Source organism: Vipera berus, assembly GCF_964194415.1.
Source record: "Vipera berus genome assembly, chromosome: 4".
In the NCBI taxonomy this organism is placed as follows: domain Eukaryota; kingdom Metazoa; phylum Chordata; class Lepidosauria; order Squamata; family Viperidae; genus Vipera; species Vipera berus.
The window spans coordinates 5,849,745-5,873,375 of record NC_138206.1 but is presented as its reverse complement, the minus strand read 5'-3'; the positions used below and the strand labels follow the sequence as shown (position 1 = coordinate 5,873,375).

General features: G+C 47.3%; 1 protein-coding gene across 1 annotated transcript in view; it reads left to right on the top strand.

The window, feature by feature from the left end:
* TENM4 (teneurin transmembrane protein 4) overlaps positions 1–23,631 on the top strand; it is a 315,526-nt gene that overhangs the window by 216,916 nt on the left and 74,979 nt on the right. Inside the window, exons 12-13 of the mRNA XM_081327781.1 lie at positions 3,478–3,663; positions 23,030–23,056. Of these exons, the coding sequence (XP_081183907.1) occupies positions 3,478–3,663; positions 23,030–23,056 (213 nt within the window). The remainder of the gene's footprint in view (positions 1–3,477; positions 3,664–23,029; positions 23,057–23,631) is intronic.

Genomic DNA, 23,631 nt, shown 5'->3' with positions numbered 1-23,631 from the left:
GTCATAAACGGATTGCCACAGCTCTGAAAGAAATGATTTATGATCATTTTTTTTCACACTTACGACCGTTGCAGCATCCCCGGGGTCAGATGATCAAAACTCGGGCGCTTGGCAACAGACTCATATTTATGACAGTTGCAGTGTGTCCCGGGGTCACGTGATCCCCTTTTGCGACCTTCTGACCAGCAAAGTCAATGGGGAAGCCAGAATCACTTAACAGCCGCGTTACTAATTTAATAACTGCCTTGATTCACTTAACAGACGTGGAAAGAAAAGTCATAAAACGGGGCTAAACTCATTTAAGAAATGTCTCACTTAACAACATACGTTTTGGGCTCCATTGTGATCGTAAGCCGAGGTCTACCCATAACTGAGTTTAAAACATGCTTGGGATATACCACATGTCCATCGTCCAATAAAAATTAAAGCAATAAGAATACTTTTTTAAAAAAAACTCAAAAGGAAGATGGAACAATAGTTCATTTTTCACCTTCATTTTTCTATATTTTTATGGAGGCTAAAAGGAAGGTTTTTAAAAAAAAAATCCCAAAGAAGGAACTGACCAAGCCATTTCTCTATGGCTGCAAAAGAAAAAAGTTATTCAAGCATTACTCGCTCAAGTTTGACCCGAAGGAGAATTTACCTTTTTAGTTGAATAACGCACAAATCCATCTTTGGGAGTTTGAAGTTGACTTGGAGAAATGAGCGAGCGTTTACCAAGCACCTTAGCGGAGGCTTTTGGCCGGGAGGCACAAAACAATAATAATGTTAACATCAGAAGTAGCTCCATGAAAGATGAAGTCGGAAGAGCAAAGGGTTGGGTGTAATTTTGTGCTGCTTGCTTACAAAAAAAAAAAGAGTGAGCCGGGGTGTGAGTGTTAACAAATGCAGAGCAGGAAAAGGCTGTGTTTTGATTTGTGACCTCGGGGGGGGGGGGGGGGGTGTTGTCATACACGGGAGTGAAGAAATAGCATGTGTTATTTACGAGGAAGGAACAAGCATCCTTGTTCAAAATAACATTCACTCCAAATTATAGGCACGGAGTTTAGGATGCCAATATTCAAAATTATTATTATTATTATTGATCATCGCACAGTCAGCCAGATGTTCAGACTGGATTTGGCATTTTTGTCTACCTATCGAGTCCTTACCAAGGACCTGGGATGGGCAGATGTGGATGTTTGATGTTATTGCAGATATCGTCGCAGGATGGAAGCAGTTCCTAGTAAGGCCGCCTTTTGCAATTGACTGATGGTGAATTTGTCAATGCCAACGGTGTGCAAGTGGTGCTCCAGTTGTTTTGGGATTGCACCCAAGGCGCCTATTACTATTGGCACTACCCTTGCTTGCCTTTGCCACAGTCTTTCTATTTCTATTTGTAGGTCTTTGTATTTTGTTATCTTCTCCAGTTCTTTCTCGTCTATTCTGCTGTCTCCAGGCACTGCCACGTCCACTATCCAGACATTTTTGTCTTTCTTATCGACAATTGTTAAGTCTGGGGGTGTTATGTTCCAACAATATTATTATTATTATTATTATTATTATTATTATTATTATTATTATTATTATTGTTGTTGTTGTTGTTGTTGTTGTTGTTGTTGTTGTTGTTACTACTACTACTACTACTACTACTACTACTACTAAGTTTCTGGAGTTTCAGCACGCTTCACTAAATATTCTGATTTTGTTTTTGTTTTTTATTAGACCAGGTAAAAGAGGAAAAAATGAGTCATTCTCATTTACTGGAGTTAAAAATTTGTCCTGGAGGGAAATGAAAGGCATTTAAAAGGAGTCATGCGATGACTAAGCCCCTCACCTCTCCGTGGCCTTTTTTTTCTTCTTCTTCAAACTGGCAGTTGATAGATCCCCTTCAAAAGCAGCTTTTCTTAAATGAAGAACAATTGTTTTCAGCCAGTTTTCTTTTGTCGAAGCAATTTGCCTAAAAACAGATTTGTTCTTTTTTTCCCCCCCCCGAAATGTGCTTGAAGTGACGATGCGAATGGCGCTTGACTACAAATCGGCCGTTCTGAAACGCTGAATTCTCGCGAGGTTCTCAAAAATTCCTCCTGAATTGCAGCCAGGTGGACCTTGCTGATGTAATGTCCGGGGTGGATGGATGGATGGATGTGGGTGGGTGGGTGGATGGATGAGTAGATGTGTGGGTGGATGAGAAGGAAGGAAGGAAGGAAGGAAGGAAGGAAGGAAGGAAGGAAGGAAGGAAGGAAGGAAGGAAGGAAGGAAGGAAATGAAATGAACCTTTATTGTCAAAGTACAACTATGTGTACATTGAGATTAGCTGAGCCTCCCTTTGTGCTCCCACCCCCCAACACACAGTGACAACAAACCTTCCATCTTACTACACCATGTGAATCAACTACACCACACACCGGCCTCCCAAGTCAATTCTGCATAAAATTCACACAAGTTATTTCTCATTCAAAAGCCTAACAGCCCACGGATAAAAGCTGTTTTTCAGCCTGTTGGTGCGGCTGGCTATACTCCTATATCTCCTACCCGATGGTAGGAGAGTAAAGAGATACCGTCTAGGGTGGGAAGGAAGGAAGGAAGGAAGGAAGGAAGGAAGGAAGGAAGGAAGGAAGGAAGGAAGGAAGGAAGGAAGGAAGGAAGGAAGGAAGGAAGGATTCCAATGTCCTTGAGTTGATAGGCAGGTAGATGGACAGACAAAAACTGTTGTGGATTTCCTAAGTCGCCATTTCAAGAGGTCCCTGATCTGGCTGGTGCATTTTGACTTCAGCTTTCTTAGAGGGTACACAGTACTGTAGGAGGCCTGCCCTGTGTGTATCCTAGAGAGAACACAAAATTTGAAAGCTCTCCCAAACATTTCAGAGCCCAATAAAGCATCTTTTGTGAAGGTTCACGGTGCTGACCACAAAGGGGGGAAAAGAAAAAAGAAAAAAAAAGTAACGTTCCAACGGCCCCAGATCCGTAACCAGAGCGATAACCCACTGCAAATAGACTTTGCCAGCTACACTTAACTTTATTTTCAAGCGATTTAGCAGCCGATTGTCTTTACACTCAACTAGTTTTTAATTAAAAAGTGACTTTTGTTCCTTTACTCTTGAAAGACCCCTCCTTTGGATTCAGCCCGGTGGGCAAAAAAAGCCACGGCTATGCCTTTGTGTGTGCGTGTGTGTGTGTGTGAGATCGTATTAGAAAGTTTCAAAAAGGAGGTTCATGCACCAGTGGATCCCACCAAACCATGTCCATCTCCTTTTCCCCTCTTCTTTGTAATCTGCTTATTAGATTCTTAACGTCGAAAGGGGATTAGTCTTCCAAGCCGCAAGAATCCCTTTCATTTCCCCCATCAGAATAACCTAGTGAACTGTGGCTTGCTTTTTTTATTATTATTTTTTATAACAATGCCTTTCTCCCCCCTCCATCCTGACCCCTTTCTTTTTACCCCACTGCCCCTCCACTTCTCCCCCCCCCCGGTCCTTTTTCCTCTCTCCTCCGCAGAGATCTGCGCGGCCGACTGTGGGGTCCACGGCACCTGTGTCGGGGGCACCTGCCGCTGCGAAGAGGGCTGGATGGGGGCCTCCTGTGACCAGCGAGCGTGTCACCCACGCTGCAATGAACACGGGACCTGTCGAGACGGCAAGTGCGAATGCAGCCCCGGCTGGAACGGAGAGCATTGTACCATCGGTAAGAGAAAAAAATTGGGGGGGTAAAGAAAACAAAGCCAGATTGAAAAGGAACCGTCAGCCGGGGGGGCAGTGGCGAGTTGACAGAGCATGCTCGATGAAGTTGGTTGGATGTTACTGAAGCATGCACATCCTTTATTTGATTTGATTTTTATTTTTACATTCTTGGGCTTTCCACATCCGTGTATCAGCCGTTTCCATGCCGCGATTTTCCCCTCGATTTTGCAGGCCTCCAGTGTCCTTTCTTTTGGCCAGACATGCGGTAGAGAAACACAAATCAAAGCTGTAGGTCAGGGGTAGGCAACCTTGGCTCTTTTATGACTGGTGGACTTCAACTCCCAGAATTCCTGAGCCAGCCAACATGGGGGAAACTTTGGCCATGACTGGTGGACTTCAACTCCCAGAATTCCTGAGCCAGCATTGGGGAACTATGGCCCCTTCGTGACTCATGGACTTCAACTCCCAGAATTCCTGAGCCAGCATGGGGGAACTATGGCCCCTTCATGACTTGAGGATTTCAACTCCCAGAATTCCTCAGCCAGCATGGGGGAACTATGGCCCCTTCATGACTCGTGGACTTCAACTCCTAGAATTCCTGAGCCACCATGGGGGAACTATGGCCCCTTCATGACTCGTGGACTTCAACTCCCAGAATTCCTGAGCCAGCATGGGGGAACTATGGCCCCTTCATGACTCGTGGACTTCAACTCCTAGAATTCCTGAGCCACCATGGGGGAACTATGGCCCCTTCGTGACTCGTGGACTTCAACTCCCAGAATTCCTGAGCCAGCATGGGGGAACTATGGCCCCTTCATGACTCGTGGACTTCAACTCCTAGAATTCCTGAGCCAGCATGGGGGAACTATGGCCCCTTCATGACTCGTGGACTTCAACTCCTAGAATTCCTGAGCCACCATGGGGGAACTATGGCCCCTTCGTGACTCGTGGACTTCAACTCCCAGAATTCCTGAGCCAGCATGGGGGAACTATGGCCCCTTCGTGACTCGTGGACTTCAACTCCCAGAATTCCTGAGCCACCAAGGGGGAACTATGGCCCCTTCATGACTCGTAGACTTCAACTCCCAGAATTCCTGAGCCACCATGGGGGAACTATGGCCCCTTCATGACTCGTGGACTTCAACTCCCAGAATTCCTGAGCCAGCATGGGGGAACTATGGCCCCTTTGTGACTCGTGGACTTCAACTCCCAGAATTCCTGAGCCAGCGTGGCTCAGCTTGGAAACTCTCCCTTTCCCCTCAGCATGGCTGGCTCAGGAATTCTGGGAGTTGAAGTCCACGAGTCATAAAAGAGGAAAGGTTGCCTACCCCTGCTGTAGGTGATCTTCTTGTAAACTGACACAATACGGTAGGCAGGATAGGTTTGTCCTCGACGTACAACCATTCGTTTAGAGACCGTTCGAAGCTACAGCAGAATTTACCAAAGGGACTTACGACCCGTTTTCACACTGGAAATTCTGGTCGCGTTTGGAAAGTCGAGCTCTGCCTGTAACAACTTATGAACAAATCTCTCTGGAGATTCTTCGCTGGTTGTCCCAAATGTGGTTTTTCAAGAGGCAACTGGACTTCCTTGTTTTTATTTGAAGACGTTCAAAGAGACCATCAGTGTCCAAATTGAAGAGCCCTCCCTCAACAGAGGGGGAGGGATACAACATCATCTATCTCCAGTCTACAACACAGTCCTTTTAGGGAGTTCCAAGAAGGCTCCACACCCATTCGCACCACTCAGGTGGCTGTCGACTGCTATCAAAAATAACTGTCCCTGAAAGGGCCCAGCGAAGTCAATGTGAATCCTTGAGCACAGTGTATAAGCTTCCTCCCATCGGTGGACAGGGACCTGTGGCATCTCTGGCCTGGATTGTACACATGTGTAACACCCATAAACTTGGGCTTCGATAGCTTTATTTAATCCTGGCCATCAAAGGTAGCTCTGTACCAGTGCCTTCATCCGGACTATCCCCAGATGGCCTTCATGAAGAGACTGAAGCACATGGTGCCTTAATGAACTGGGGACAATAACCCTACTCCCCCAATAAGATGCAGCCTTTATGAGCTGAAAGCTCATGTCTCCGTGTGAAGTAGCTCTGGACCTCTGGTCCTAGGCTATCTTTCAGCCACCCGGTGTGAACCCATGACAACACTGCTTAGAATTCTCTCTCTGGCAGTTTCTGCAGCAACATGCCCAGCATGGAGGGGAAGTTCAGGTAAATCTTAAATTGACAAGATACGTGCTGCTGGAACTGGAGCAACCTTAAGGAGCATTCAAACAGACATGTGAAACAGTTCAAGTAAAAATCCCAATACATTACAGGTTTGTTAAAAAGCCAATCAATCTTATTTAATTCTTTGACTAAATTAGTAGACCAGTGAAATGCTGTAGACATAGTATACTTAGACTTCAACAAGGCATTCAACCTACTTCTTGGTGAGCTAGAAAAATGTGGGATAGATAGTATCACCACCAGATGGATTTATAACTGACACACCCATTCGCACCACTCAGCGACTCTCTAAAACAGGGGTCTTCAAACTTGCCCCTTTTATAACTTGTGGACTTCAACTCCCAGAATTCCTCAGCCAGGCACGCTGCTGAGGAATTCTGGGAGTTGAAGTCCACAAGTCATAAAAGGGCCAGGTTTGAAGACCCCCTACTCTAAAAGAATACAAATGACCAGCTGTCTGGAAGGAGTATAAATCCTTCCACTCCCCACCATTCAGTCAGAACCTGAAGAAGCTTCTTGGAGGAGAAGCGAAATGTCTTCAAAGCAAAACAAAAAAGTCCAGTTGCCTTCTGGAAAAAAGCACCTTTGGGATAATCATGACCATTTTTCATACTTCATAACCATGGCAGCATCCCCATGATCACATGATCAAAATTTGGACCCTTTTGCAAACTTCTAACAAGCAGAAGCCACTATTCACTACAGGTTGTAATTGACTTACCACAGTTCGTTTAGTGACTGTTCAAAGTTACAAAAGCACTGGGAAAAGTGACTTAACGACCATTTTTCACATTGAACAACCATTGCAACATCCCCATTGTCACATGATCAAAATTCGAATGCTTGGCAACTGACTCATATTTATGACGGTTGCAGTGTCCCAGAGTCCCATAATCCCCTTTTGCAACCTTCTCACAAGCAAAATCAATGGAGGGGAGCCATGTTCATTTAACACCCATGTTACTAACTTAAAACAACTGCAGTGATTCATTTAACAACTCTGGCAAGCAAGGTCATAAAATGGGGTAAAGCTCACTTAACAGCTACCTTGCTTCACAAGAATCCTGTGTTGAGGACCTACAGTAAGTTGAGGACCCCCTGTAATGCTTTCCAGTTTCAGAGCGTTAGCCAAAACTCCATCCAGTTTTGGTCACCACGATGTAAAAAAGATGTTGAGACTCTAGAAAGAGTGCAGAGAAGAGCAACAAAGATGATTAGGGGACTGGAGACTCAAACGTATCAGGAACAGTTGCTGGAATTGGGTATGTCTAGTTTAATGAAGAGAAGGACGAGGGGGGATATGATAGCAGTCTTCCAGCATCTCAGGGGTTGCCCCAAAGGAGGAGTCAAGCTATTCTCCAAAGCACCTGGAGGCAGGACAAGAAGCAACTTAGAACTAAGGAGAAATTTCCTGACAGTGAGAACAATTAACCAGTGGAACAACCTGCCTCCAGAAGCTGTGAATACTCCAACACTGGAGATTGGGCAGCCATCTGGTCTAGGGTTCCCTGCCTGAGCAGCGGGTTGGATTAGAAGACCTCCACGGTCCCTTCCAACTCTGTTATTCTATTCCAGGGGTCTTCAAACCTGGCGACGTTAAGACTTGTGGACTTCGACTCCCAGAATTCCTGGCTGAGGAATTCTGGGAGTTGAAGTCTTTAAAGTTGCCAAGTTTGAAGAGCCCTGTTCTATTCTATACTTGTGGGATGAGGCTCCTTCATTGGCCAGGTAAACATCACAATCTTTAGCCGGCAGAATCTTTCTGCATAGATTGATAAATACAAGATGTCTTTTTCAAAGAGAATCTAGTAATAAAAACTCTAAAAGGATCTTCTAGAGAACTAGAAAAATCCCCAAACTACGAAGAAGCAAATGAACGTATCAGTACTGGCACAGATGAAAGGACATTGGTGTGGAATTCCATGGTTTGTAATAGACCTCTCCTTGTGTTGATGTGACTGTTCTTGCATGGCTTGTGTTATATTCCTCTGTATGTCTTTTATCTCTCTACTTCCTTGATTGCTCAACAATGACTTGTCCCATGGTTGAACTTCTTACCCACCATTGATGTTTGTGATAAAATAGGGCAAAAAAGATAGCCGGTATTTGACAAGAAAGATTGTAAGATGAACCAGTTTGGTCTAGCACAGGGGTATCAAACTTCCAGCCCGCCGGCCGGATGCATCACGCGGAAGCCGCGCCCACCCAATTGCCGGCAATGGCAAAATTGTCCCGATACGTTGCGCGACATCATCTGATGTCGCAAGTTTGACATGTCTGGTCTAGCAGATAAGATAACCAGGAGACAGTGAGTTCTAGCCCTGCCTTAGGCATTGTTCTGTTCCAGCCTACAACCGGTCCTATTTGAATGTCAGAGACAACCCCTTTTTATAATCAACAGGCTGGAAAAAACCCAACCAAATTTATTTACAAGGAGTTCAAACAAAAGTTAAACGAAAAGTTCAAACAAGACTTAAACCAAAAGGTTAAACAAGAGTTAAACAAGAATAACAGACCAGGACTCTAGCAGAAGATCTTCAAACGGTTGCCTTCAGCAACCAGCACCTCCCACACATTCCCCTTTTATCAGCAGTCCCAAGGCGTGGCTTCTCATTGCCTTCTCCCGAGTTGCCTCATTGCTTTCCTCTGTTCTGTTCTGCTAGATTGCCTCTTGCTCACACAGCTGAGTCTGAGGAGGAACAAGACAGGAGGGGCCAGGCTGAGAGTTCTGCAGTGCATCAGAACCTTCCTCTGACACCAAAGGCTCTCCAAACCCCTCCTCCTCCTCCTCCTCCTCTTCAGAATCATCCGACTCGGCTGCCGGAACCACAGGCTGACGCTGAATCACAACACTATCCCGCACCGTAGGGCCCTTCCCCCGGGTCTGCCAATCCGGATGTGGTCGAGATGAGAATTGTTCATGAAAGGCAGACACCAAAGCAGGAGCATGAACGGTGGTCATGTCTTCCCAGGTGAACAACTCTGGTCCGTAGCCTTTCCATTCGATCAGGTACTGGAAACAACCTTTCAGCCAATGGGAGTCCCTGATGCTGGCGACCTCGTACTCGGGGGCGCTGTCTTCATCACGATGTTCCAGTGGGGGAGGTTCTGCTTGGCGGAGTGGACACGCCAGTTGCTCAGGGACCAACAGAGACCGATGAAAGACCGGATGCACATGCAGGGAACATGGCAAAGTTAAGCGATAGGTGACCGGATTGATGACAGCCTCAATTGGGAACGGTCCTAAATATCGGTGGTCTAACTTCTTAGCTGGCCGGGTTGACGGTAGGTTCCTGGTGGACAGCCAGACCCGATCTCCCACCAACAGTGGAGGCGTATCCCGCCTCGACTGATCAGCAAACCTTTTGTAATCGGCCTTGGCCTTCTCTAACTGTCGCTGCACCATTCAATGGATTGCCTGTAACTCTGCCATGTAGTTGTTCGCTGCCGGCTCCAATGAGTCTAACGGGGAAAGGGGGAAAAACCAGGGGTGATATCCCACATTGGCCAAGAACGGTGTCATCTGTGTGGAGGTGTGATGCAAGTTGTTGAATGCAAATTCAGCTATGGCCAGATAGTCCACCCAATTGTTTTGCTGCTCATTGACATAGCAGCGCAGATATTGCTCTAGAATACCGATGACTTTCTCAGTCCCCCCGTCAGTTTGAGGATGATGCGTGGACGAGAGGCAAATCTTGACATCCAATGCATGGATCAACTCCTGCCAGAAACGGGCTGTAAACTGGGCCCCATCTATCAGATATGACTCTATCAGGGAGGCCGTGCAGCTGAAACACCTGCTGAATGAACATACGATTAGTGGTGTGGGCTGACAGTAAACCACGACATGGGATGAAATGCGCCATCTTGGTCAGCATGTCCACCACCACAAACACTGTCGTAAAACCAGAAGATGGGGGTTATCCATCAGAAAGTCCATGGACACAGCCCCCTAGGGACTTTTGAGTGTCTGCAAGGGCTGCAGTAATCCGGGAGTGGCCCCTGTCGCTGACTTGGCCTGCCTACATGGGATACAGGAAGTGATGTAGGCCTGGACATCGTGTTGGACTCGGGGCCACCAGAAGGTATGGGAGACCAAGTTCAGGGTCTTGAACAGGCCAAAATGCCCCGCCGCCGGGTTATCGTGACACTGGCTGAGGATGAGTCCCCTGAGTGGCCCTCCCGGAACATAGAGCCGGTCACAATAAAATAAGAGTCCATCCGTGACCGTCCAAGGAGAATCTCGCCCCACCTCCTCCTTCCGCTGAGCCACCCACACATCCTGCTGCTATGCCTCCCGGATCCAAGCCCATATATCTATTGGCTCCCACACCACAGCAAAAGACTCGATGGGGAGCACTGTCCTGGGCCAAAGCTTGTCTTCTGCTTGGGAATATTCGGGCTTCCTGGACAGAGCATCCGCTCTTTGATTGCGACTGCTGGGTATGTACTTGACTCGGAAATTGAACCTCGCAAAGAGACTACCGAATCTGACAGTTCAATTTCCAAGCGGTCTGCAGGCTTTCCAAATTCTTATGGTCCGTCCGGACCTCGATTTGATGCCGTGCACCCTCCAGATGATGCCTCCAGGCCTCGAATGCCACTTTGATGGCCAGCAGCTCCTTCTCCCAGATGGTATAGTTGTGCTCCGACGGATTCAGTTTCCGCGAATGGTACGCGCAAGGGAAGAGGGTACCGCCGGGCATCGTTGCCTGGAGTAACACCGCCCCAATGGCAATGTCGGAGGCATCCACCTCCACGACAAACGGCCGTTGCAGGTCAGGATGCTTCAAGATGGGGTCCTTCACGAAGGCTTCCTTCAAAGCCTGGAAAGCCCGTTGTTCTGGAGCGTCCCACTGAAACCGAGTCTTCTTCTGCAGGAGCCGAGTGAGGGGGGCTGTCAGGGTAGCAAACCCAGGGATGAAAGCTCGATAATAGTTGGCAAACCCAAGAAGTCGCTGAACATCCTTCACATGACGTGGGGGTTGCCAACTCTGCAAAGACTCGACTTTACACGGCTCCATGGCGATGCCCTCAGGAGAAATGCGGTGAGCCAGAAAATTGATGGTCACCCAGTAGAACTGGCACTTCTCCAATTTGGCATACAGCCGATGTTCTCGGAGTCGCTGCAGGACCTGACGGAGATGTTGATGGTGGACCTCTCGCGACGGGGAGTAGATCAGGATGTTGTCTAAGTAGATCATGACAAACTGATCTAACAAATCCCGGAAAATATTCATGAAATGCTGGAACACGGCGGGGGCATTGGTCAGGCGTTGGTCAGGCATCACCGTGTATTCAAAATGTCTGTATCGAGTACCAAACGCCGTCTTCCACTCATCACCCAACCGAACTCTGACAAGGTTGTAAGCTCCACGCAGGTCCAGTTTCGTGAAGATCTTAGCCTCCCGGAGTCGGTCCAAGAGTTCAGGGATGAGGGGCAGCGGGTAATTGCGCACCGTGATGGCATTTAATTTTCTATAATCGCAGCAAAGCTGCAATTCGCCGGACTTCTTTTTGACGAAGAGCACGGGTGCAGACACTGGTGAGGATGAGGGCCGGATGAAACCACGAGCCAAATTCTTCTCCAGAAAGTCCCACAATGCAGCCAACTCAGGGTCTGACATGGAGTACAAACGCCCCACTGGGAGAGGCGCGTCAGGGACTAAATGGGGCAGTCATAGGGCCTGTGCGGGGGTAATTGATCTGCTTCCGTCTCACTGTTCACATCAGCAAATTCAGTCAGTTCGGAAGGCAAGGAAACCCCTGGGGAACCCTCCACGTGGCCGGCACATATATGGCGGGTATGGTCCATGCACTGCAAGTTTGGGAAGGTGACCAAGTTCTGTGACCAATAGATCTGTGGGTCATGTTTCCGGAGCCACGCCTCATGGGAACTGATGGCCATACATAATGGTTGCGTGGCAGCCTTACTTGGCCCAGACAGGAGCACTCGACCATCGATAGTCTCCACTAACATGGGCAGTTCCACCGGGCACTGGGGAACAGCCCATTTGGCCACAAATGCTGAGTCCATAAAATTTGTGGTGGCCCCAGAGTCAATCAAGGCATGGACTGGAATCCCCTCTGGCTTGGATCAGACGTGCCTCCAATATCAGATGCCGTGGAGGTCCACAGGCAGCATCGGAAAGACGTCGCTCAGTGTTGTTGTGGGACGCCCGACCTAGCACACCTTTTAGATCGGGCTCGGGGCGTTTCCCGACAGAGGAGTAGGGGGCTTTCTCGGGGCAGACTCGGTCACTGACGCTCGTCGTCGCTTCTTTGGGCAGAAAGCAGCCAAATGCCCAGGGTCCCCACAGTAAAAACACAATCCCCCCGAACGTCGCCTGTTCATTTCTGCCACCGATAGATGAGGCCTGGCAGCACCTAGCTCCATTGGCTCCTCCCTTAGAACCGGGGTCTCACGCACAACAGGGGTCGCAGGGGTCTCTGGGGTGGCACGGCGACTCGCTGCTGCAACCGAGCATCGATCCGCAAACAGAGATGGATCAGCCCATTGAGGTCTGAGGGAATATCAACACGGGCCAGCTCATCCAACATCTCCGACAATCCATCCTGGAAAGCACAATCCATCCTGGAAAGCATCCACAAGCGCAGCCTCATTCCAGGCTGAATCCTGGCTAAGCAGCCGAAAATCACTGATATAGCCCTGTAGGGGGCGTCGGCCTTGCCTCAGAGCTTTCAGGCATCAGGTAGCAGTCTGCGTCTTTATGGGGTCCTCATACATCAGACGCATATGATTACAAAACCCCACAAAGTTGTCCAACAGTGGAGTAGGTTGGGCCAGCAGAGGTGTGCCCCAACGAGCTGCATCTCCAAAGAGAAGGCTTAACACAAACCACACCTTATCCCGGTCAGTGGGGAAATCAGCTGCTCTCAGGCTGATAAATACGTAGCTGGCACTGTCCCAGGAAAGCAGGAAACATCTCTGGATTGCCATTAAATTTATCCGGCATCACAACTTGGCATTTTCTCCTGGATGGTGGTGGTGGTGGTGCAGCATGGACCTGTGCTTGTAATTGAGCCACCTGAGCTGCCAACAAAGCGAGTTGCTTGGTGACCTGGGCATTCTCAGCACGTAGCTGCTCCATAATAATAATAAGGGGTGGGAGGCTGAAAGCAAACTGTTCTGTTCCAGCCTACGACTGGCCCTGTTTGAATGTCAGAGACAACCCCTTTTTATAATTAACAGGCTGGAAAAAACCCAACCAAATTTATTTACAAAGAGTTCAAGCAAAAGTTAAACGAAAAGTTCAAACAAGACTTAAACCAAAAGGTTAAACAAGAGTTAAACAAGAATAACAGACCAGGACTCTAGCAGAAGATCTTCAAACGGTTCAGCAACCAGCACCTCCCACACATTCCCCTTTTATCAGCAGTCCCAAGGCGTGGCTTCTCATTGCCTTCTCCCGAGTTGCCTCATTGCTTTCCTCTGTTCTGTTCTGCTAGATTGCCTCCTGCTCCTAGCGTCCCTGAACAGAGCCAGCTGTGGATCGTCTTCTTCCAATCCCTCATGCTCACACAGCTGAGTCTGAGGAGGAACAAGACAGGAGGGGCCAGGCTGAGAGTTCTGCAGTGCATCAGAACCTTCCTCTGACACCAAAGGCTCTCCAAACCCCTCCTCCTCCTCCTCCTCTTCAGAATCATCCGACTCAGCTGCCGGAATCACAGGCTGACCTGAATCACAGCAGGCATGAAAGCCAGCTGGTTGACTTAGGGCCAATCACTAGGAGACAGTGAATTCTAGGCCTGCCTTAGACATGAAAGCTGATTGGGTGACTTTGGACCAATCACCAGATGGTGAGTTCTAGTCCTGCCATAGGCATGAAAACAGCTGGGTGTCTTTGGGCCGGTCACCAGGAGATGGTGAGTTCTAATCCTGCCTTAGGCATGAAAGCCAATTGTGACTTTGAGCCAATCCCCCACCTCTCTCCGAGTGGACCCCACAGTCGTTGACTTCCTCCTCCTCTCTTCTCCACAAACTCTCCTCCCTTGCAGCACTGATGATGTTACCTAGTTGGGTCAAGAAACGTCTGAAAGAAAACCGCCAAGCTCAGAGAGCACCAAGGACCCCACAGACCAAGAACCAATTCATGCAAAACACAGTTTGCAAATCATAGATTCCTGAGAAAGGTGAAAAGGAATGGCATAATCCAGCTGGGGTGCCCCAGTGGTGATTGCGGGAGGGAAAAAAACCTTGCATGGCACATAGAAAATCTGTGCATGGACAAAACGTCCATCTCTCAATTGCGAAAGAGGCCACTTGGTTTGGTTCCCCACCTAGAGGTAATCCTCAGTCTAGGACCACAATTGACACCCCCCCCCCCAAATTTTTGCTGCCAATCAAGACCGCTGCTAAGTGAATTTTGCCCCATTTTACTACTTTCCTTGCCACGGCTGTTAAGCGAATCAGTCATTAAGTTAGTGCCCTGCGCACAGTCATCCATGCGCTCGTGACCTCCCGATTGGACTACTGCAATGCTCTCTACATGGGGCTGCCCTTGAAGACTACTCGGAGGCTTCAGCTGGTGCAGAATGCGGCCGCGTGAGTTGTGATGGGAGTCTCTCGATACTCCCATGTAACACCTCTACTCTGCGAGCTGCATTGGCTTCCGGTTGCCCTCCGGGTGGGATTCAAGGTGCTGGTGATGACCTATAAAGCCCTAAATGGCTTGGGTCCGGGATATCTGAGGGAACACCTGCTCACTTCGTCTTGTGCGCTCCCACAGGGAGGGTCTTCTCAGGGTACTGCCGGTAAAAGATTGCCAGCGGACAATACCCAGGGGGAGGGCCTTCTCTGTGGGTGCACCGGCCCTTTGGAACCAGCTACCTGTAGAGCTTAGGACAGCCCCTGACCTTCGCTCATTCCGCCGGGACCTGAAGACCTGGCTCTTCGAGCTTTCTGGCCTGGACTGAGAGTATTAACTGGGGTTTTAATTGTATTTTAATTGTAATTGGGGTTTTATTTCAAGGTTAATGTAATCATTTTAATTGTTTTTAATTTTTGTAATTTGTTCTATTGTTTTTAAAAAACCTTGTGAACCGCCCTGAGTCCTACGGGAGAAGGGCGGTATATAAGTCTAATAAAATAAATAAATAAATAAATAAATAAATAAATAAATAAATAAATAAATAAATAAATAAATAAATAAATAAATAAATAAACATGGTTAAGTGTATCTGGCTTTCCCCATTGATTTTGCTCATCGGAAGGTCATCAAAGGGGATCCCGTGATCCCAGGTTCACTGCAACGGTCATAAATGTGAGTCAGTTGCCAAGCCTCTGAATTTTGATCACCTGACCGCAGGGAACGCTGTTGACGGTCATAAGTGTGAAAAATGGTCATTGGTCGCTTTTTTTTCCAGTGTCGTGTTAACTTTGCGCATTCACTAAACAAACTTTTCGGTGGGCCTCTGTAGGAAATATAATTGTATTTATAAGCCACGTCACGGGGTGTGCCCGCATCTTCTGAATGGCCCAGAATTCGAGGTCTCCCATCTCACACCACATTTGAGTCCCCTCTCTCCTTTCCTCTTGTTTTCTTTCTTTTTTCTTTTCTATTCTTTTTTTTTTTTTGCTTACAAATATGGGTATTGCGCTTTTTTAATTTCTCCATTAGACATACTGGAGTCTAGACTCTGAATGTGAGGAGGGGGGGATTCACCCCAAATTCTTTCAAAGGTCATGTCCCCTCGAGTTGGGTGGTCTTCCTGAGCCAAGTGCAGAAAGGCGGGGTGGGGGAAGCGCTGGAAAAGACGAAAAGAGTGTGGGAACGGTGCCCCAAGTGAAGAAAAACAGTCCTCTCTGATCGTTCCTCAGTAACGTGATAAATAAGAGCCAAGCGCCAGCAGGAAGAGAGTCTTAACGCACAACCTCTCCCCTCCACGAGAGGCTTTTTCCTCTCTTGTGAAGTTGCCAGCGGCAGGAAGGAAAAAGATGAATTCAGTCACACTGCTGGGAGGGAAAGCTTCTGGTCCCATTTGTAGACACACAGCCAGACAGAGATTCTCACTCTCATTCTCTCTCTCTCTCTCTCTCTCTCTCTCTCTCTCTCTCTCTCTCTCTCTCTCTCTCTCTCTCTCTCTCTCTCTCTCTCTCTCTCGTCTCTTTCTTGTCTCTGTCTCTCTCCATCTGTGTCTCTTTCTTTTTCTCTCTTTCTCCATCTCTGTCTCTCTATTTATTTCTCTTTTTTCTGTCTCTCTCTCTCATCTATGTCTCTTTTTCTCTCTTTCTCCATCTCTGTCTCTCTCCATCTGTGTCTCTTTCTTTTTCTCTCTTTCTCCATCTCTGTCTCTATCTATTTCACTTTTTTCTGTCTCTCTCTCTCATCTATGTCTCTTTTTCTCTCTTTCTCCATCTCTGTCTCTCTCCATCTGTGTCTCTTTCTTTTTCTCTCTTTCTCCATCTCTGTCTCTCTATCTATTTCTCTTTTTTCTGTCTCTCTCTCTCATCTATGTCTCTTTTTCTCTCTGTTTCTCCATCTCTCTCTCTCTCTCTCTTTATCTATTTCTCTTTCTCTGTGTGTCTGTTGCTCTCTTTCTCTCGGTGTGTCTCTATCTCTTCTTTCTGTCTCTGTCTCTTTCTTTCTTTCTCTGTGTGTGTTTCTGTTTGTCTCTCTTTCTCTCTCTCTCTCTGTCTCTCTCCATCTCTGTCTCTTTCTTGTTCTCTCTTTCTCCATATCTCTCTATCTCTCTATTTCTCTTTCTCTCTCTCTCCATCTGTGTCTCTTTCTTTTTCTCTCTTTCTCCATCTCTGTCTCTCTCCATCTATGTCTCTTTCTCTTTCTCTGTTTCTCCATCTCTCTCTCTCCCTCTCTCTCTCTATCTATCTATTTCTCTTTCTCTGTGTGTCTGTTGCTCTCTTTCTCTCGGTGTGTTTCTCTCTCTTCTTTCTGTCTCTGTCTCTTTCTTTGTTTCTCTGTGTGTTTCTGTTTGTCTCTCTCTCTCTCTCTTTCTCTGTCTCTCTCTGTCTCTCTCTATCTATGTCTCTTTTTTTTCTCTGTTTCTCCATCTCTCTCTCTCTCTCTCTCTCTCTCTCTCTCTCTCTCTCTCTCTTTCTCTGTCTGTCTGTTGCTCTCTTTCTCTCGGTGTGTCTCTGTCTCTTCTTTCTGTCTCTCTGTCTCTTTCTTTCTCTCTCTCTCTCTCTGTGTTTCTGTCTGTCTATCTGTCTCTCTCTCTCTCTCTGACCAAAAAACTTTGTAAAGTTTCTTTCCGTTTGCTGAACCTCTTTGTAGCTTTAATGCCTCCCTCCTTCTAGAGAGGTTAATTAATCGCCTCAGAAGATGCTCCTTCCAGAGAAAGTAGAAAGAAAATGAGAATATCCCAATTATGAGGGCCACCTAAAGCCTCTCTCGGCTACAAATGAATCATGTGATCAATATTAGTTGTTTATTTTGAAATGGATAAGCAAATTTTCCACCCCTGGGATTACGAGTCTTGTTGGGGGCAGGCTCTTGTTGTCGCCATTGTAATTGTGGAGTTCTCTGTGCTTGATTGCTTTTGTGGCAGATATTTCATTACCCAACTAGGTAACACATCATCAGTGCAGGTAGCCCTCGACTTACGACCACAATCGAGCCCAAAATTTCTGTTGCTGAGTGAGACAGTTGTAAAATGAATGTTTCCCCATTTATGACCTTTCTTGCCACAGTTGTAAAGGCATCACTGCAGTTGTTAAGCTAGTAACATGGTTGTTCAGTGAATCTGGTTTTCCCATTGACTTGGCTTGTCAGAAGGTCACAAAAGGGGACCCCCCCGGGGCACAGCAACCGTCATAAATACGAGTCAGTTGCCAAGCGTGTAAGCGTGAAAACCGATCATAAGTCACTTTTTTTCATTGCCATGGTAACTCTGAACGGCCACTAAATGAGCTGCTTCGAGGACTGCCTCTGTTAGCGCTGATGATGTTCCCTAGTTGGTTCATGAAACGTCTGCAAGAAAACTACCAAGCCCAGAGAGCACCAAGGACCCCACAGTACAACCCTGAGCTACAAATATTCTCTTCTATTGACAGTATTTTTATTATTCTTTGAATGAGACACAGCGTAGATCAAAAGAAAAACACCGCCGTTGCAGAAAGCTCTCTGATAAAAACTAGTTTACAGCTCCATAACCCAGTGCTTTTCAACCAGTGGTACGGGTACCACCTGTGGTACATTGGCACCTGGCAGGTGGTAAGCGACCATCCTAGAAAAGTGGTAGCGGGGGAGGGGAATGAGCTGAACCGGTGGCAGCACCGCACAAGCCTGAGCGAGAGACGGCTGGAGCTGCAGGGCTGTCAGGGCTCAGCAGAAGCGCCAGGATCAGCGCCAGGATCCAGCTGGAGCTCTGCATTGATCCTGGCGCTTCTGAGCCCAGAAGAAGCACCCATCAGCTGGAATGTTGCAGCATCTCCAGGGTCTTGTGATTTACATTCAGATGCTTGGCAACTGATTCATATTTATGACGGTCACAGTGTCCCAGGGTCACGTGAAGCGACCAAAACCTGCTGCAACCACCCAGCAGAGTGGGGGGGAATAAAAACCGAACACCCCCCACCGCACCCCCACTGCCAATCCTCAACAGAAATGCTCACAACCATGAAAACCTCGGACAGGAGGAAGAGCGCCACCGGGCGGGCAGGCAGGTGTCTTGCTTGGCTGTGGCTTAGGGGGCACTTTTTTCAGTGCCATTGTAACTTCGAACAGTCACTAAGCGAACTGTTGTAAGTCGAGGACTATCTGTACTTCATCACTTCCCCCCCCCCTTTTTTTTGGTCATCAAGTTTTTGACACCTTGCTAGGCGACTGGTGGTACTTGGATGTTGCCCTATCCTAAAAGTGGTACGCTGGGTGAAAAGGTTGAAAAGCCCTGCCATAATCAACACAGCAAAACCGACTGGGAGAGAGAGAGAGAAAGAGAGAGAGAGAGAAAGGGACAGAGACACACACAGAGAGAGGCAGAGAGAAAGAAAGAGAGAAAGAGAGACACAGAAAGAGACAGAGACACACAGAAAGAAAGACACAGAGAGACACAGACACACAGACTCACATAGAGAGAAAGAGACAGAGACGCAGACACACAAAGAAAGAGAGACACAGACACAAGAGAGACAGCGACACACAGAAAGAGACACAGACACACAGAGGGAGACAGAAAGAAAGAGACACAGTGCGACACACAAACACACACACACACAGAAAGGAATTGAAAGGAATCCTGACCACAAAAAGCACATCTAACTAATGAGTATAGAACGAGCGTCACTGCAATTGAAAACCCACCAATCTGAGCGAGAGTGGGGTAAGATTCCCCAGATCCCACAGGAACTCATTGATCAAATAGGAAAGTCTATAAATCTCTTTTAATGATCATGACACTCACCTACCGCAGAAAGGAGGAGAATGAAGTGTGGAGTTGCAGAGCCAGGAACGCAACCTGGAAAGGGAGATTCTGGAGTGATGGAAAGATGGGCAGATCTGCTTCTACGAATCTAATATGGGAAACGGGATTGCTGCAGAAAGATGGAGAGATTCCAGGGAAGTTGTGACCGGAAGGCATTGCAAGTAGTCCTCGAATTATGACCACCATTGAGCCCAAAATTTCTGTTGTTAAGCGCGACGATCGTTAAGTGAGTTTTGCCCCCATTTTGCGACCTTTCTTGTCACAGCCATTAAAGTGAATCACCGCAGTTATTAATTTAGTAACACGGTTGTTAAGTGAATCTGGCTTCCCCATTGGCGTTGCTTGTCAGAAGGTCGCAAAAGGGGATCACGTGACCCTGCAACCGTCATAAATATGAGTCAAGTTGCCAAGTGTCTGAATTTTGACCATGTGACTCTGGGGATGCTGCCACGGACATGAGTGTGAAAAAGGGTCATAAGTCACGTTATTCAGTGCCATTGTAACTTATAACGGTTATTAAATGAAGTGATGGACGTGGAAGACTACCTTTATTATTAATATTATGCTTGGTCACATAGTCAGCCAGATGTTCAGACTGGATTTGGCATTTTTGTCTGCCTACCAAGGCCTTCCCAAGGACCTGGGATAGGCAGATGTTGTTTGATGGTGTTAAAGGTATCATTGCTGAATGTCAGCTGTTCTGAGTACAACGGTTCATTTAGCGGCCATTGAAAGTTACAACGGCACTGGAAAAAAAGACTTATGACCGTTTTTCACTCGTGACCATTGCAGCATCCCCATGGCCACGTGATCGGAATTCAGACGCTTGGCAGCTGGTTCGTATTTATGACGGCTGCCGTATCCTGGCATCACAGGATCCCCCTTTGCGACCTTCTGACGAGCGAAATCATCGAGGGAGAAGCCAGATCCACTTAACAACCATGTGACTAACTTAGCAACTGCGGAGATTCGTTTGATGGCAGTGGCAAGAAAGCTAGAAAAATGGGGCAAAACTCACTTAACTCACATCTGTTGGTCTCGCACACCAGTAGAATTGTTGGGCTCAATTGTGGTCGTAAGTCAAGGACTGCGTGTGGAGCTGCCTTTTGCAATTGGCTGATGGTGATTTTGTCCATGCCGACGGCATTGAACTGGTTCTCCGTTATTGTGCACCAATAGTTTGAACTCGACTCTGGCTCAAATGGCCAGTGAAGATCTCGGCAATGTAACCAAGCATGGAAGTAGCATGGAAGGCCCAGAAAAGCATTTATTAATTAATTGATGGGTTTGGTTTTAGAAAATGTGTCCAGATAGTCCTTGACTTGCAACCATTTGTGTAGTGACAATTCGAAGATACAGCAGCACTGAAAAAACTTGCAACTTGTTTTCACGCTTGTAGCATCCCTGTAGGTCACATGATCAAAATTCAGAGGCCTGGCAACTGACTCTCATTTATGACGGTTGCAATGTCCCGGGGGTCACATGTTCCCCTTTTGCGACTGTCCGACAAGTGAAGTCAATGGGGGAAGCCAGATTCACTTAACGACTGCAGGGTATCCTGGGATCACGTGATCCCCTTTTGCGACCTGAGCAGCGAAGTCAATGGGGAAGCCAGATTCTCTTAACAACTATGTTAACTGACTGAACCTCCCATCTAGACTACTGCAACGCTCTCTACATGGGGCTGCCCTTGAGGACCACTCCGAGGCTTCAACTGGTGCAGAATGCGGCCGCGCCAGTAGTGATGGGGGTCTCCCGATACTCCCATGTAACACCTCTATTCCGCGAGCTGCATTGGCTTCCGGTTGCCCTCCGGGTGAGATTCAAGGTGCTGGTGATGACCTATAAAGCCCTGAATGGCTTGGGTCCGGGATATCTGAGGGAACACCTGCTGCCGGCATCAAGCTCCCTTCGTCCTGTGCGCTCCCACAGGGAGGGTCTTCTCAGGGTGCCGCCGATAAAAGATTGCCGGCGGGTAACACCCAGGGGAAGGGCCTTCTCTGTGGGTGCGCCTGCCCTCGGGAACCAGCTGCCCGTGGAGCTTAGGACTGCCCCCGACCTCCGCACATTTCGCCGGGACCTGAAAACCTGGCTCTTCGAGCTTTCCGGCCCAGGCTGAGAATTTTTAACTGGGGTTTTTAATTCTAGGGATGATTTAATCTTTTTTTTAATTTGTTTTTAACTTTTGTATTGGTTGTTTTAAATGCCCTGTAAACCGCCCTGAGTCCTTCGGGAAAGGGCGGTATATAAATTTAATAAAATAAAAATAAAATAAATAACAACTGCGGTAATTCACTTAACAACTGTGGCAAGAAAGGTTGTAAAATGGAGCAAAACTTACTTAACAACTTTCTCGCTTAGCAAGAGAAAGTTTGGACTCAGTTGTGGTCTTAAAATCAAGGATGACCTGTATTGCCTCCCATCTCAAATACATAACTCCAGGCAGTGAAGAGTACACACTAAAACAATATAAAACCCCCACAACTGATTAAAATAATACCATTAAAAAAAGAAGAAGAAAATAACCAAGGAACCACAGGAGGTCCTTGACTTATAACCATAATTGAGCCTGGATTTACAGTCATAACTCAACGCTGGTCCTTATTGAGTCATCATGTGCCCGACCCAATTTTATTTTTTATTTTTTTTGCGGCAGTCACTAAGCGTATTGCCATGGCTGTTAAGTGTCTCACCATGGATCGTTAAGCAGATCCATTGTCTGCAGTGGGCACCTTTTCGCAGAAACCGGAAATAAACCCCAATTTCTGCCCCCAAATGCCACAAATTTAAAAAGAGCCTTGGTGGAGCAGTGGGCTAATGCCTCCTTAAGTAACACCAGCTGCCTGCAATTAGTGCAGGTTCGAGTCCCACCAGGCTCAAGGTTGACTCAGCCTTCCATCCTTCCGAGGTAGGTAAAATGAGGACCCAGATTGTTGGGGGCAATTAAGCTGACTTTGTAAAAAATGCCACTTGGGGGGGAGGGGGGGGCGAAAGCCCTAATAAGCAGGCATATACATAGAATGAAGGCTATTGCTAAGCACATTGATTTGTGCTTCTTAGATTGTAAGCCGCCCTGAGTCTTCGGAGAAGGGCGGGATATAAATGGGATTTTTAAAAAAATAAAATTGTAGTCATGTGAGCGTGGTCATGAATGCAGCCTGGCTGTTAAGCATCCTAAAGTGCTTTCACCGGAGAGTGGCAACCGTCAGAACTTCGAGTCTGTTTCATAAGTAGTCTCCAGGTAGGTCCATTGCAACTTCCAAACGATTGCTATGCGGCCGGTCCTAAGTCAAGAACTACCTATAAGCATCTTGTTGGGTTCCCACCCGCCATAGATGGCTGGGAGGAAGAGACAAACAACTGCAGGAAAAAGATGGACTGCCACCACAGTGTGAGGTGGTGAGGTTGCTACCTCATCCGTGCAAATGACCCAGCTGATTTTCAACGCTGCATCAATAAAAATTCCTCCTCTTCTCCTTTGAATGGATGCTGCTTTTTCCCTTTGATCCTGCCTCCCTAACAACAATATCAGCTTGGCTTCCTCTCGTCGTTGTGTTGTTGCTGCTGCCTGCAGTTGTTGTTATTTTGTCCTTCCTCCCACCCTGCTCCTCTCCCAGTCCCCCCCCCAGCCGTCGCCTTTGCGTCACTGTCTCGTACTGAACTGTACTGCACTTTTATCCAATCCTACTTTACATGTTCTGTCTTTTTATTTTATTTTTCCAAGCTCACTATCTGGATAAGGTAGTGAAAGGTATGGTGACCTCTCTCCTTCTCCTGTCTTTGTGTGTTTCGATCCAGCTTTCCAACGCCCCCCCCCCGCCCGTGCCCTGCACAAATCTCAGCTTAGGTGCCCCCCCCCATCTCCATGACCTCACCATTGTCACCTAAAGCCTAGCATGACTTGATTTCCCCCCCACCCCACAGGGAATTAACCCCAGGAAAACCTATTTCAACTCCATCCTTCTGTAAGTGCAACTGTCTTTCAGTGATGTCATATCTGTGTTGCTTCTGTCTTTTCCCATCCTTCACTCATTCCAGCTTAGACAGGTAATATGGGTTGGGGGGGTTGTTGTTTTTTTCCCCTAAAAGGATACTTTAATTCTTTTTCGTGGTAGAACTCAGGGGAAGACAAGGTGAGTAGGACGGTATGAAGTCTCCTTGTCTCCAAAATCCAGCGCGTAATCTTGAAAGCGGTCTCTTAACTTTTTCAGGTTGGAAGTATTTCGGGTTGTAACTCTAGAGCAGTTGGCTAGTAAACCTTGAAGATACTTTCTGTCCGTTTACAATTCCGAACAAAAACTTGACTGATGACCACTAGCTTGCTTA